Source organism: Chrysochloris asiatica, unplaced genomic scaffold (genome assembly GCF_000296735.1).
Source record: "Chrysochloris asiatica unplaced genomic scaffold, ChrAsi1.0 scaffold00101, whole genome shotgun sequence".
Lineage (NCBI taxonomy): Eukaryota > Metazoa > Chordata > Mammalia > Afrosoricida > Chrysochloridae > Chrysochloris > Chrysochloris asiatica.
In genome coordinates this window covers 7393313-7407142 of record NW_006408619.1, presented here as the reverse complement: position 1 = coordinate 7407142, position 13830 = coordinate 7393313, and the positions used below count along the sequence as shown (strand labels likewise).

The 13830-nt window shown below is 44.7% G+C and overlaps 1 protein-coding gene across 3 annotated transcripts in view; it reads left to right on the top strand.

The window, feature by feature from the left end:
• Positions 1-13830, top strand: part of NTRK3 (neurotrophic tyrosine kinase, receptor, type 3) — a 613206-nt gene that overhangs the window by 527855 nt on the left and 71521 nt on the right. For all 3 annotated transcript variants that reach the window (XM_006867120.1, XM_006867119.1, XM_006867118.1), the window contains 2 exons: positions 1316-1488; positions 6941-7184. In XM_006867120.1, coding sequence (XP_006867182.1) covers positions 1316-1488; positions 6941-7184 — 417 coding nt within the window. The remainder of the gene's footprint in view (positions 1-1315; positions 1489-6940; positions 7185-13830) is intronic.

The following is a 13830-nucleotide window of genomic DNA, read 5'->3' as shown; positions in this document are numbered from 1 at the left end:
AGCTTAATCTGACTTGCTTGCCTTTGTATGTAACACTTCTGTTTTCCCTAGCTGCTTTCAGGAGTGTCTCCTTATCTTTGATTTTGAAAAGCTTGATTATGATATGTCTTGGTGATTTTCTTTTGGGGTCTATCCTTCCTGGGGTTCATTGAGCTTCTTGTATGTTTATCTTTTCATTTTTCAGGATATTAGAGAACGTTTTTCCAGTAGTTCTTCAACTACTTCCTCTGTGGACTTGTGTGATTGTCCCTGTTAAGGTTTATAACCTCAGAAACCCTATAGAGAGTCACTTTGAATCAGAACCAACTCCACAGCACACAACCACCATGTTAATTAAATCAATTAGGACACTGGTTTCCAAGTGGTTTACTTTAGCAAATAAATCATTTCTTTAAAGGGATCTTTAGGAGGAAGGGGATAATGAGGATTTCTATCACTCCATCCCTCCCCCTGCCATGCAAGTACATCTCTGAGGAGGCTAACTTTCTGAGAAGAACAAGCAGGCATTCCCTGAGTTTACCAGCTTCTGAATTTACATCTAGCTCCCTCTTACCCGGTAACATGATGCAAATATACCCTCACTGTGAACCAGTTGAACCAACTCTTTGTTGTTGTTGTTAAGTGCCATCAAGTCTGTTCAGACTCATAGTGTTTCAGAGGAGTGACTGGTGGATTTGAACCACTGCCCTTGCAGTCAGCTGTCCAGTGTTTATCCTACAACACCACACCAGGATTCCAAACCAACTCCTACTGGCAACAGAGTCTTCATCACAATATTTTTCACTTGCTGAACATGCAGCTTTCAAATCCTTAGAACGCCTTCCAGCCTTTTCCTGCACTAACAGGTTCCATTTAAAGACTTAAGATACCATTAAGAACGGATCTGTACTTTGAAATCAGTAGCCTGGTGGGTAGGACGCATGTGTCAGAAAAGTTGGATTCTCTTTCTACATGGAAAAGGAGGGGGAGACAGTTGGGTCTTGCTGTGATTTTCCCTCTCTGTCATTGCCATGTGCTATCGAGTTGACTCGGCCTCATGCCGGCCCTATAGGGCAGACCAGAATTGCTCCATAGTGACTCCCAGGCTATAATCTTTATGGGAGTGGCTTACCAGGTATTTTCTCTTATGAAGCTCCTGGTATATTTGAACCATTGACCTTTGAGTTAGCAGGCAAATATTCAAACCTCATGCCACCAAAGCTCCTTACAATTTGAATTAAAATCTGAGTTATTGGGAGCCCAGCATGTGTGGGTCAGCTTCAGTCCCAGGAGGAGACTAGAGCTGCCATTCACTCTAGTCGTCTTGTATTTCTAGGCCCTGAAGGATCCCACCCTGGCTGCCCGGAAGGATTTCCAGCGAGAGGCTGAACTGCTCACCAACCTGCAGCACGAACACATTGTCAAGTTCTATGGAGTCTGCGGTGACGGCGACCCCCTCATCATGGTCTTTGAGTATATGAAGCATGGAGACCTCAACAAGTTCCTCAGGTAAGCAGTCTTCTCTGTGCGCTGTCAGGAGTCATTTTTCTGCCTCTGAGAATACGAAAGGAACCACCAGCTTTCTTCATCCTGAGGAGTTTGCTCAGTGTTTGAACTCACCAGCTCTTCCGAGGAAGTCAGACATAAAGACGAGAGTCTTGGAAAGCCCATGGGAGAGTTGGACTCAGTCTGAGAGGGTTACTAGCAGTTGGAATTGACTCACTGGCAACAGAGAAAACCTGTGTAATTCTGACTCCTCCCCCAAGAAGCTAGATTCAGCCCTCTCTCCCTGACTTTTTGGGGGTAGGAGGGAGGTTGAGGGTGAGATGACAAGTACCTTGTACTTTCTTTCATGATTCCAACCTTGAGGAGAAGATAAGAAGGTCTGGAATGGGGCCAACGACGGGGCTCAGAGCATCAACTGAATTATAATTTATGACTACCAGATTCCAAGACCATTTCTTCCCCTGATCTTGTAAATAACTTTGTCCCTTTGTATCTTAGGTTCTCTACTTGCACCCCTTCTAGAACCTTGCCAGGGACGCTTTGGTGAGGAAGCAAATGCAAGGTCACAAACTCATTAGAATACAGATATGGCTAAAAAAATAAAAGAATGTCTTTGATTAAATTCTAGAATTTTTCTATCCAGTAAGGAAGCCAGGTGTGTGTGACTATTTGGATTTGAATTAATTGAAATGAAATAAAATGTTAAAAATTCGATTTTCTAGTTACACCAACTGCATTTCAAGTACCTGGTAGCCACCTATGGCTGCTGTTGTTGTTGTTAGGTGTTGTTGTTGGTTTCGACTTATAGTGACCCTAGACACAACAGAATGAAACACAGCCTGGTTCTGTACCATCCCCACAATCATTGGTACACTTGAGGCCATTGCTGCTGCCACCGTGTCAAGCCATCTCAATGGGTTGATTGACATCTTTGATTTCACTAACCCTCCACTTGACCAAGCATGATGTCCTTCTCCAGGGGCTGGTCCCTCCTGATAACATGTTTGAAGGATGAAATGTCTCTACCACATCAGATTGTGCAGACATAGAACATTTCCATCAGTTCAGTAAGTTCTAGTGGAGACCACTGTTCCAGACACAGTGGCTTTCTTGTAAAAAGGGTTTCTTCAAGTCTGGCTCCCAGCCAGAGATCTAAGGAGTTGAGTCTACCTCCCATGTCTGCCATCTCCAACAATCACCTCATGTGTAAGGGCAGCACACGGCCAGTTGTCAGGGGTCTGTGGACCTCAACGTCCCAGTAAGCAAGTCAGATACTCAGGTATGGGCCATCGAGGTGTGGTCTCTTTAAATTCCTTTGAATTCAGTGGCTGGGAAACAGAGTCCCAGAGTTCAAACCCAAGTTACACAAGGCTCTTATCTACTCACCAAAAACTGAGGGGCTTCCTCTTGAAGTTAGGGTATTGCAGTGTTGAGTGGGGAATAGGAATGGACTAAGGAGTAGTGGGCTGGAGGAGTCTGGGAAACTCTCATTGTGAGTTGGGTGTACCCAATGTGGCCTTGGAGGAATGTAAAAGGGTTGTTATTGTTAAGTGCCATGGAGTCAGTTCTGACTCATAGCAACCCTGTATAAGGTTTCTTTGAAGTGGCTTCTGGGTTTGCACCACTGACCTTGAAGGGGGCAGTATAGTGCTTACTGTACAACGCCATACCAGGATTTCTGCAGGATGTTCTAAAGGAGACTTGGTGGTGCTGTGGGTTAGGTGTTGTGCTGCTGAGTGTTGCAAACAGTTAATACACTCCGCTGCTAATTGAAAGGTTGTAGATTCGAGGTGGTGCCTGAAAAGAAATCTCTGATGATCTACTTCTGAAAAGGCAGCCACTGAAAACCCTATGGAGCAATCTGTACTCAAACCCACCAGGTGATCCGCAGGAGAGAGTTGAGGCTGTCTGATCCCTTAGAGGTGGACAGTTTCAGAAACCCTTACATAGGGTCACAATGAGTTAGAGTCCACTTAGTATCACAAGATGTGGGTTTGGGGGCTTTGAAAAATAGGTTGTTCTAACCCTTCTGATCCTGGGTCTCCAACAAGAGACATTTCTTTATATTCAGCTCTTCATATAAAAGAGAGGTGGGTTCAGTTCCTGTATTTGTCATTTCTCTGTGATACAATCTGGAACCATGATTAAACCTTAATTTTCTCTTCTAGAAAACAAGAGCTTTATTAAGGATGCCACAGTTTTGTTATTAACAGTGGCTGATGGCTGCTTTTGTACAGGGAAACCTGTGAAAGCCAGAACTCGAAGGAACCGCTTCATTTTTTCCATGTCTCCCAAGTTTTCTACCTGTGACTTGGATAAAGTTTTACCATTTTTCTACTTCTCATTCCAGGGGAAAATATTTGACTTTTCCTTCTCTGAGAGGTTTCTGTCTTACACTGGTTCCAGTTTTTGCAGATGCATTTTGTGTGTGGCTAGGTGCTCCAATCAATGGTATTAAAATTATTACTATTGTTATCCAATCAGAACCGTGAGGCCCAATGGCGTGGAATCCAGGTGATTGTCTTGCTCTATACTCTAGACCTTTCTCTCCCTGTGCTTCTGTCCTCTGGGCTCTGAAGGACATGCCCCATCATGTCCTGTTCTCTCCATTGGATCAGCAGTGCAGTTAGCTGGGAGTGCCACCAGCAAAGCTAAATAGGAAGGAAAAAAAATGAATAGCAGGGAAGGAGTAGAGGCAAGAGGTGGAAGAATTCTAACTTAAGAGGAAAGGCAAAGCAGGGAAATAAAAGAAGAAGGGGGCCCACGGGGTGAGGGACTGTGTCCTTGCTGGGTACTTGCCTCCTGACGCTACCCACACCTCTTCTTTCTCCACAGTGGGCTCGTGTAGAGAAGTAATGGGGCAGCGAGGGAGGACACCATTCAGCCAGGACTCTGTGTCTCCCAGGGCACCCTCCTGAAGACCTGGCAGCGGAATCTGTCTAAGTCAAGGCTAGCCCTCTTACGGGGGGCATTATTTTGAACACGATCTAGGCTTTAGCCTTCACAGTGGACCATATTTCCAATTGTTGTTGTTGTTAAGGGCCGTTGTGAGTGCCGACTCATAGTGACCCTGTGTAGGGTTTCTGAGGAGCAGCTTGTGAGTGTGAACTGCCAACGCCGTTGATCCTGCAACTTCACATCAAGACTCTGTATTCACAGTTGTTAAGTCATTTAACTTAGTGACCCTGTACAGGGTCTCCAAGGAGTGGCTGGTGGATTCAAACCACCGACATTTCAGTTAGCAGTCCAGTGCTTATTCTACAGCGGCACACCAGCACTCATTATGCCCGGTGGGTTGGTTGTGGTTGTATGTTACCGAGTTGGTCCCAACTCATAGCGACTCTGCATGGGGTTCCCAAGGCTATAAACTGTTAGAGGAACAGCGTCTTTCTCCTGTGGAGTGCCTGGTAGGTTCTAACTACTGACCTTGCGTTCAGCAGCTCAGACCCTAATACACTGTGCTACCAGGATGCCATTAATCTGTCTTCCTGGGCTGTGCCTGTCTAGGGTGGGCTTTTCCAGAAACCCCTGGTAGCTGGGGTTCCAGTCTGGGTCACCCACATCTTCCTGGTAGGTGGCTGGCAGGCTGCTTTCCCACCACAGCCTCCGTGGCCCCTGGCTGACCATGTCTGCTCAAATGACTCCATTCTGGTGAGCTTTAGGGGCTGTGGATCGTTCTCACCTGGTAAACAGGAGGCCGTCTTGTCTGCCGACCCTTTCCTTGCTAAAGCAGCAGCTCCTTTCCTGAGGAGAGAGCAGGGCAAAGTCCACTGGAGATAATAAAGCAAACACGTTCATATTTAACGACGCCTTTCAGTGGAAATTGGAGAAGCAGTAAAACAGACCCTACAACTTCATAAATAATGGCCCCAGTGTGGTCACGGCTCGTTGGGCTTTCTAGACAAAAGAGTGAGCAGTAAAAGAGTGACCAGTGTGACAAGACAAGCTGCTGGGGTCACAGATTTGGAATTTGATTTGGGATACGGCATGCGTTGCTGCCAGACCTGGGCTTCTTGTCAAGGCTAGGTGGCATGTGGAGCCGCCATAGTGTCCATCGTGTGGCAGGCTGTGGGTCTTCGCCTGAGACCAGCTGGGGTAGCAGCTGTACTGTCAGGAATGCACGGTCACGGGCCCCAGGTACCTGGGTTCAAGAAACAATGTGCTTAGCTGCTAACGGAAAGGTCGGAGGTTTGAGACCACCCAGAGATGCCTCCTCTACTTCTGAAAAATCATCCCTTGAGAACCCTATGAAACACAGTTCTACTCTGAAACCCACGGGCCTTTCATGAGTCAGAGCGGACCTGAAAGGCATCTGTTTTTGTTTTTGTTTTTTGTTTTTTTTGTCTTGTTTTGCTTTTTACTGAATCAGCATTTCAGGAATCTGTTTTAACAATCCCCCCTGGTGCTCATTAAAGCTTAAGAAACCTTCTTCCTGAACTGACTATCTGCTTTCAAATTCTGCCTCCTGATTCCCCAAGTGGCCACTCTGTGGCCTCTGTGATGTTGGCCCGGTGATCTGGTCACTTTGTGATTCAGTTTCCAAATTTCAAAATTGGAGTGGGTGGGGCCTGGACTTGTTTAAAACACTCTGCGCAGTGTTGAACGTTCATAATAAGGGCTATGTAATTTTTGTCATTGTTTTGTCCTATAATAGATGCCTAGCATCCTGGTGTGGTGCTGGGGGTTAAAGCACTGGACTGCAAGGTCGATTTGAACCACAAGGTCGGCGGTTCAAATTCACCAGCTACCCCTTAGAAACCCTATCTATACAGAATTGCTATGAATCAAAACCCACTCAACAGCACTTAACAACAACAACATAACAGATGTCTACAGGAGTCCTGGTGTGGCACTGTAGGATAAGCACTGGACTGCTAACCACAAGGTTGGAAGTTCAAGCCCACCAGCTGCTCCTTGGAAACCTTATACAGGGTCTCTATGAGTCAGAACGTACTTGATGGCACTTAAAAACAACAATAGATGTCTAGAATTTAGAAGACCCCTGGATGAGAGTAAAATACTAAACCCACCCACTGCCACTGAGCCAATTCCTACTTGTAGCTACCCTAGAGCTCAGCATAGAGCTGTCCTTAGGATTTCTGAGACTGTGAATCTTTATGGGGGCAGAGAAGAGATAGCCTCATTTCTCTGGTGGGTTTGAATCACTGACTTTTCCATTAGCATCCCACCACTTAACCCACTGAGCCACCAGGTCTCCTTAGAAATACTAAAAAGAGCAGCTTATCCCGACCCGTTGGTGCATGGCTGTGGCCATCTTACTGAGACTCAGATTGTGGAAGCCGCCATAGTGTAATTTCATGTAGCTAGAGACAGACAGAAAGGTGAGATATTATTTATGTCTTTGGGAGGTTCCAGAGAACAGGGAGCCATGAAGCCCTTTTCCCTTGATCTGCTGAAATTCTCTCTGCTCCTTCCTTCTCTCACCCCCATGCAGGGCCCATGGGCCAGATGCGATGATCCTCGTGGATGGGCAGCCACGCCAGACCAAAGGCGAGCTGGGGCTCTCCCAAATGCTGCACATCGCCGGCCAGATTGCCTCGGGGATGGTGTACCTGGCTTCCCAGCACTTTGTGCACCGGGACCTGGCCACCAGGAACTGCCTGGTTGGAGCCAACTTGCTGGTGAAGATTGGAGACTTTGGCATGTCCAGAGATGTCTACAGCACCGATTACTACAGGGTAAGGTGGCCTTCCAGGCTGCAGGACTCAGGCAGAGCTAGCGCCTTGCTCATGTGTCTGTGTCATTGTTCATTAACCCTGTCACTCTGGTACACACAATGCACACTCATGTCCAGATATACACTCAGCAGCTCTCTTCTGGTCACTCCTGCATCTTGACTTACCTGTGTGCTGAACTCTTCACAACCCAGTCCCTCTTCCTTCTTGGGCATTTCACAGAAATGCACCCTTTCATTGCATCAGTATCCATCCATCACACACACGTACTCAGACACGCCCAATATGGTGCTGTTGTTAACATCTCCCATCCCAGACTTTATTTCCTGAAATTATCTGCTGACTATGTAAAGGTTATTTTGTCACCCAAAGTAGATCTTAATGATAAGCCAGAACCCAATGTAAAGCAAGATGAATGAACATTGTTATCCAAATTAGTTTAGGAACCCCGAGGAGGAAAGCAAGCAAGCTACTGTTACCAAGAGTGCTAATCACATGTCTGCCCTACAAGAAAGAGCTCTTGCCTTCTATTGATTAAGAATCAGGAGGGGCAGAGTTTCCATATGAGCGGAGGTTTATTATAAGAAAGAGGCTCGTAAATAGAGATGGGGAAGGCTCAATGCTTAACGCCCATATCCCCAAACAAAGGCTTTCTTGAAGTTTTTAAGACTTTAAGGTGAGCAAAATGCTTCATGTTTATTCACAGAGATAGGCTGGGGGTCCTGGGAAGTGACCCATATAGGAGTAGCCAGGCTAACTGGGGGCGGGTGCAGCATTAATTCAAGATGGAGTCCACCCCAAAGGCTTCTGGTAGGGGCAGATGAAAAGTATTCTGGAATGTTGCACATGCTTAATTCTTCAGAAGTCTGGTTCCAGCCCCTGCCAGGGACTGGTGTTCTTCTCTGCCTCTAGGGAAAGGTCATATTTCAAGGTCATATTTACAGTTAGGCTGTAAAACAGCTTGCAAGGCAGTAAAATACAGAAATCATGTGGGTGGTAGTCTGTATACAGCAAACAAACTGTAAAATGAGCAAGGTCTTGGGATTAATGAATTCACATTCCAAGAGGCCCCCTAGGATCCATGTCTCAGGGAAACTTGGAGAAGTCAAGTAGATGTTGGTGTCAGACCACATGAGGGTCTCAGCTGGACCCATCATAGCTTCTCAGGGGGCTTTGCCACGGGGTAGGAGGTTGCGGTTCTTAGAAATCCACTGCTGAGAATCCACTCAATGAACACTTCTGAGCATCTGTGTATACGTCCCAGGCACTGGGCCAGGAGCTGGGATTCAGTAGGGAACCAAAGCGATCCCCTGAGTTGGGGACAAAGTCTTGGCTTTCCTGGTAAGTTTTTCCAAGAACCCTCTAGACTCCCTGTCTTACTGCCACGTATCACTTTTGGGCAGGAATGTCAGTCAGGCCTTGGAAAAGTCTCTCAGATAGTGAAGGGAGATACTTCTGTTCTGTTTGCATTAACAAAAGTCTTAGTTTGCTTCCACGATGATTTTATCCCTTAGTCCTTGGGAGTCTCCGTTCCACACCTCACTTAAGTGGTTCTTTCAGGGGAAAGGACGAGTGAATGTAGACACAAGAATAGAATAACGTCTGTAAACGACTTGGAGATATCTCAGAAATATGGAAGGTTTACTTCGAGACCATTGAATGGGGGAAGAATTTGGATTTGAGGTGTAAGTAGACTTGGGGGGTGACACTTTGGTGGTTTGGGGGGCATGGGAACATTTGTCTCATCTTCTTTGTTGGAGATAGGTGATCTGTGAATCAAAGAACATTATATCTGAGTATTTACTCTCTGTTGACCAAACATGGTAGACCCAAGATTGGAAATTTGGGGGTGACATCTATAGAAGAGTTTTTATTTGGGATTTCCTGATCATTTTGCTTAAACAAGATTGCTTAGCATTAAAAGTAATTGTTCATCAGAAAAGAAGTGGGAACAGTGTTTTTACACTGAGGGACTGCAAATAATGTCACAAAACAAAACGTGTATAAAGTGTGAAATGGGAAACAAAAGTGCTTGGTAATCTTGAACAGAAACCACAATAAAGGATTCTAAAATACAAGAAAAATAAATGAGAAATCTCTAAACTCCTATACCTGTGGATGTAATCCTACCTGGAAACAGGACTTTGTTACGTTAGTGAGACCCTATCAGTGTTGTTGTTAAGGGCTGTCCAGGTCAGATCCAACTCATAGAGAATAGGCATAGGGTTTCTGAGGAGCAGCTGGTGAGTTTGAACCTCTGACCTTTGGCTTAGCTTAAGTGCTTATCCTACAATGCCTCACCAGACCCCATATCACTGCAGTGTGTCTCTTTTTCTTTTTTCCTTCTCCTTTCCTTTCATTTTTTCAGTTCCTTTAGCTTCTTTAGTTTTTCTCCTTATCTCGTGTCGTTTTGTGGCACGGTGATTTATCTTGTTTATTGCATCCTTCCATGAGAATTTAAGAATTTCAAAACCAAGACTTTACCTTTCCAGAGGACAGATAAATGGATTCTAGTGGGAGCCCTGGTGCGGTTCTGTGGGATAAAGACCTAGACCACAAGGTTGGTTTGAACCACAAGATCGACCGTTCAAACTCACCAACAGCTCTTTGGAAACCTTACACAGCGTCTCTATGAGTCAAAACTGACTCGATGGCTCTTAACAATAGTGGTGCAGTGGGGAGCATGGTGGCGCCGTACACTAAGCTTTAGACTGCTAACCATAAGGTCCACAGTTTGAGGCTTTCTGCTCCTGCAAAGACTGCACATGCCTCGGAAACCGTATAGAGGTTCGCTGTGAGTTGGAACTGACTTAAATGCACTTAGCAGCAACATCAAGTAGTGCAGTGGTTAAGCTTTGGGCTGCTAACCCAAAGGTCAGCAGTTCAAATCCACAAGTCACTCTACAGGAGAAAGATGTGGTAGCCTGCTTCTGCCAAGGTTCAGTCTTGGAGTCTCTAGAGCAGTCCCATGGAGTCAGTTGAACTGACTCCATAATGGTGGGGTTGATTTGGAGGATAGAGGCTTTGTCGATGTTGCTTACTGCTACAGTCCCTGTGTTGAGACAGTGTTTAGCTGTCAACTGTCTCCCAGAGATTCCCATTCCAACTTGTTTGCCCCAAACCTTTTTACTGTGAATCGAGTGCAGATTTACAGAGTGGATCCGTTTTCCATCCAATAACTTATACACAGTTTGCTTGAGCTCAGGGATTGTAACCCTGTACAGTGTGACATCACTCACTCCATTTTCCCCTAGTGATTCCTATTTCCATTCTTCCTTCCTAATCCTTCAGAGCTTTGTCCTTGGGCAAATGCTGCCCTGTTGATCTCAAAAGGCTGACCATTCTACAGGGTGTGTACCTCTGGAGAGTGGGTCTTAAGCCAAGCACCTTTGAAAGGAGCAGGTCAGGCAGAGAAGCAGGCATAGATGAAGGGGAAACTGGCATATGTCAGTTGAAGAATGCCAAGGAACTGAGAAACAGTGACTGAAAAGAGCCAAGGTAGGGCCTTCCACCAGAACTGGCAGAAAATGCTGGCCCTAAAGCTGACGTCCTGAATTCAGACATGGAACCTCCAAAATTGTGAGAAAATAAATTTCCCGTAAAGTCAAAAAAAAGAAAAAAAAAAAAAGGTTCACATGAAACACTTGATTCTCTGGTAGCATAGTGCTTACGAATCAGGCTGCGAACCTTAAGGCCAACAGTTCGAAACTACCAGCTGTTCCGCGGGAGAAAGATACGGCTTTCTGCTCCCTTAAAGATTTACAGCCTCGGAAACCCTGTATAGGGTCGCTATGGGTCAGAACCGACTCGATGGCACTTAACAACAAAGAGAAAAAAGAAAGGCTCCCTACTGCCAGAATGGGCTAAGCATTGGACTGCTAACCTCAAGGTCAGCGGTTCAAGCCCACCAGCTGCTTGGTTGGAGAAAGATGTCGCTGTTTGCTCCCATGAAGATTACAGTCTCAGAAACTCTATGGTGTTCTGCTCTCGCTGTGAGTCAGAATCGATGCAGTGGGCTATAGAGAAATGGATGCTTGAATCATGTCCTTGGTGACCGAAAAGTGATCACAACCAGAGGATGACAGACACTATGCCCTCGGAGAGATCTTCAGGCCTAGTAGACCTAACAGCGATGAAAAAAACGTGTCCTCAGGGACTTGGGCATCTCCTCCAGCCACGCGCCATGTCTAACATCCTGGGTATGGAAAAGAGAACAATAAATAAACTCGTCACTGATTGGTGAAATCTTTCTTTAGCCTTGAGACCAATGTTTTGCGTCATTCCAGGAAAGGCATTGGTGAGGAGGTTACTAAGGGCCTATGCAGCATAGAACTCTCAAGTCTGGCTGATGCTGGTACCATTTAATTACCTGTGCCCTGTGTGTGATGAGGTTTGCTGGTCTGTCGGGCCAAGCTCAGATTTATGTGGGTGTTGTAAAAGCAAGGTGTATCTCTTCTTGTTTTCTGTGCAAGGGAGATGTTTTCATTATACCAATCTGGTCTCCACTGCATTTTCCCAGGTCTTGGGAAATGGCAGCTGACCAGAGTGTGTACAAAACAAGACTTCAGAGTTGCTTCAAAGCATACACTTAATATTTCTTGATTAAGGATTTTAAAAAAGGGTAGGAGGGCTTCTCCAAATGATCTCATATTATCTTCCTTTGGCAATGGTCAACTATTGCTTTTTATTCCTAGGAGAGTGGCAAAGAGTAATAATTCCCCCAACACAGTCTTGAGTCTCAGAGCTAACTGGAATGTAGGGAAGTTAGAGTAGGATAGGAGACTTTCCACACTCCTAGTATTCCCAATTCTTTCTTTATGAGTTAGAAGTTAAGACCAACTCAACAGCAATCAGGTTTTTGAAGCCAGGTGTTTTGAAACGGAGGTCAACTGACTTGAAAATACAATGGAGCTTCAAAAGTTTGTGGAAAAATTCCATTATCTTTTTATTTTGTGGGTTATCATCATATTTATTTTTTAGGTTTTTATTGTGAATTATGTGATAATTTACATGGGAGAACATCAGTTTTACACTAATCACGTCATTGCAATGATTACAATCTCCTCTATGAATCATCAGTCAATAGTACTTGCTTATATTCCCTCTGGTTTTTGTTTATTTTTGTATGTGTGTGTGTGTGGGGGGGGTGTACACAAAAACACTCAGGAATATGTAATCATTTAAACAACCAAAGGGCACATTCTGCAAACCTGCCTCCTGGATGCCAGCACACAGCCTTTCTCTTTCCATGAGTCTACAGTCCTCAGCTGCTCTGTGTCTCCATGTCCTTGTCTCTGCCTCCATCTCTGGTGTCACTGATTCTCTGGATAGGGCCGCACATTCTGCTCATGCTCTTCTCCTTTGATGGTCCTAGGGTCCTCAGTTCCTAGAATGTAAGATTAACTACTGCCCCCTTTTTGTTACAAAACTTCTACCTTTACAGTTGTGACAGTCGCAATTAGTCATGATAACAGTTATTCACTATTGATCATAAGAATTTTATCCTCATCTCCTTTCACAGACCCATCTAGAAAGATATCATCAAACATTTTAATAATCAACTGCATTTTTTATTCTTTGCATATTTACCAGTATATGTACAGACAACCTAGTGCTATTTTTTTTACTGCCATAAAACTGGACTATTAACTCATGGCCACCCCATGCATTATGAGATCAGAGTGTTGTGATCCTTCTATTGGCGTCTATTAACTCATGGCCACCCCATGCATTATGAGATCAGAGTGTTGTGATTCTTCTATTGGCGTCTATTAACTCATGGCCACCCCATGCATTATGAGATCAGAGTGTTGTGATTCTTCTATTGGCTGATACTCAGAAGTAGACTACCAGATCTTTCTTCTTTGTTTATTTGAAAGCACACCTAAAACCTATTTAGTATCATAGCAACACAAACAACTACACTGAGAGATGAGTGCAGGTTGCTTATGATGTATACTTACTAATAGTCAAACCCAGATCTCTTATAAGGAAGGTGATAGTTCTACCACTGAACAACTATTGCCTTCGAACAAATTGTCATGAAGTCTATCCTAACACACAATGGCCCCTTGTATGTCAGAATAGAACTATTCTCCATAGGGTTGACCTAGTGAGTGTGTTATATGTACCAGGAACTATCCTTGGAGTTTTACATATTCTACCTTAATTAGTCCTTACAAGAAAATTTTGAGATAGATGTTATTGCTATTCCTAAATTCCTATAGAGAAATTTAGTAAGAGAGAAATGAAATCACTGGTGTAAGGTTATATGGTAAATATATTTTGGAACAAAGATTTGACTTCAGTCACACCGATTTCAGCGTGCAAATAGGCAGCTGAATTATCTATGTATGATAATCATATTATCTATCGCACACACATATGCACACACTAACAGGCACACTCCATTTATATATATGGAACACGGTAGCATAGTGGTTATGAATCGGGCTGTGAACCTGAAGGTCAGCAGTTTAAAACTGCCAGCTGTTCCATGGGAGACAGATGAAGCTTTCTGCTCCCGTAAAGATTTACAGCCTCAGAAACCCTATACAGGGTTCTGAGTTGGAACCAACTACAAAGCATACTACCACCACCACCATGTTGTTGTTGAGTGCTGTAGAGTCGACCCCTACCTATAGCGACC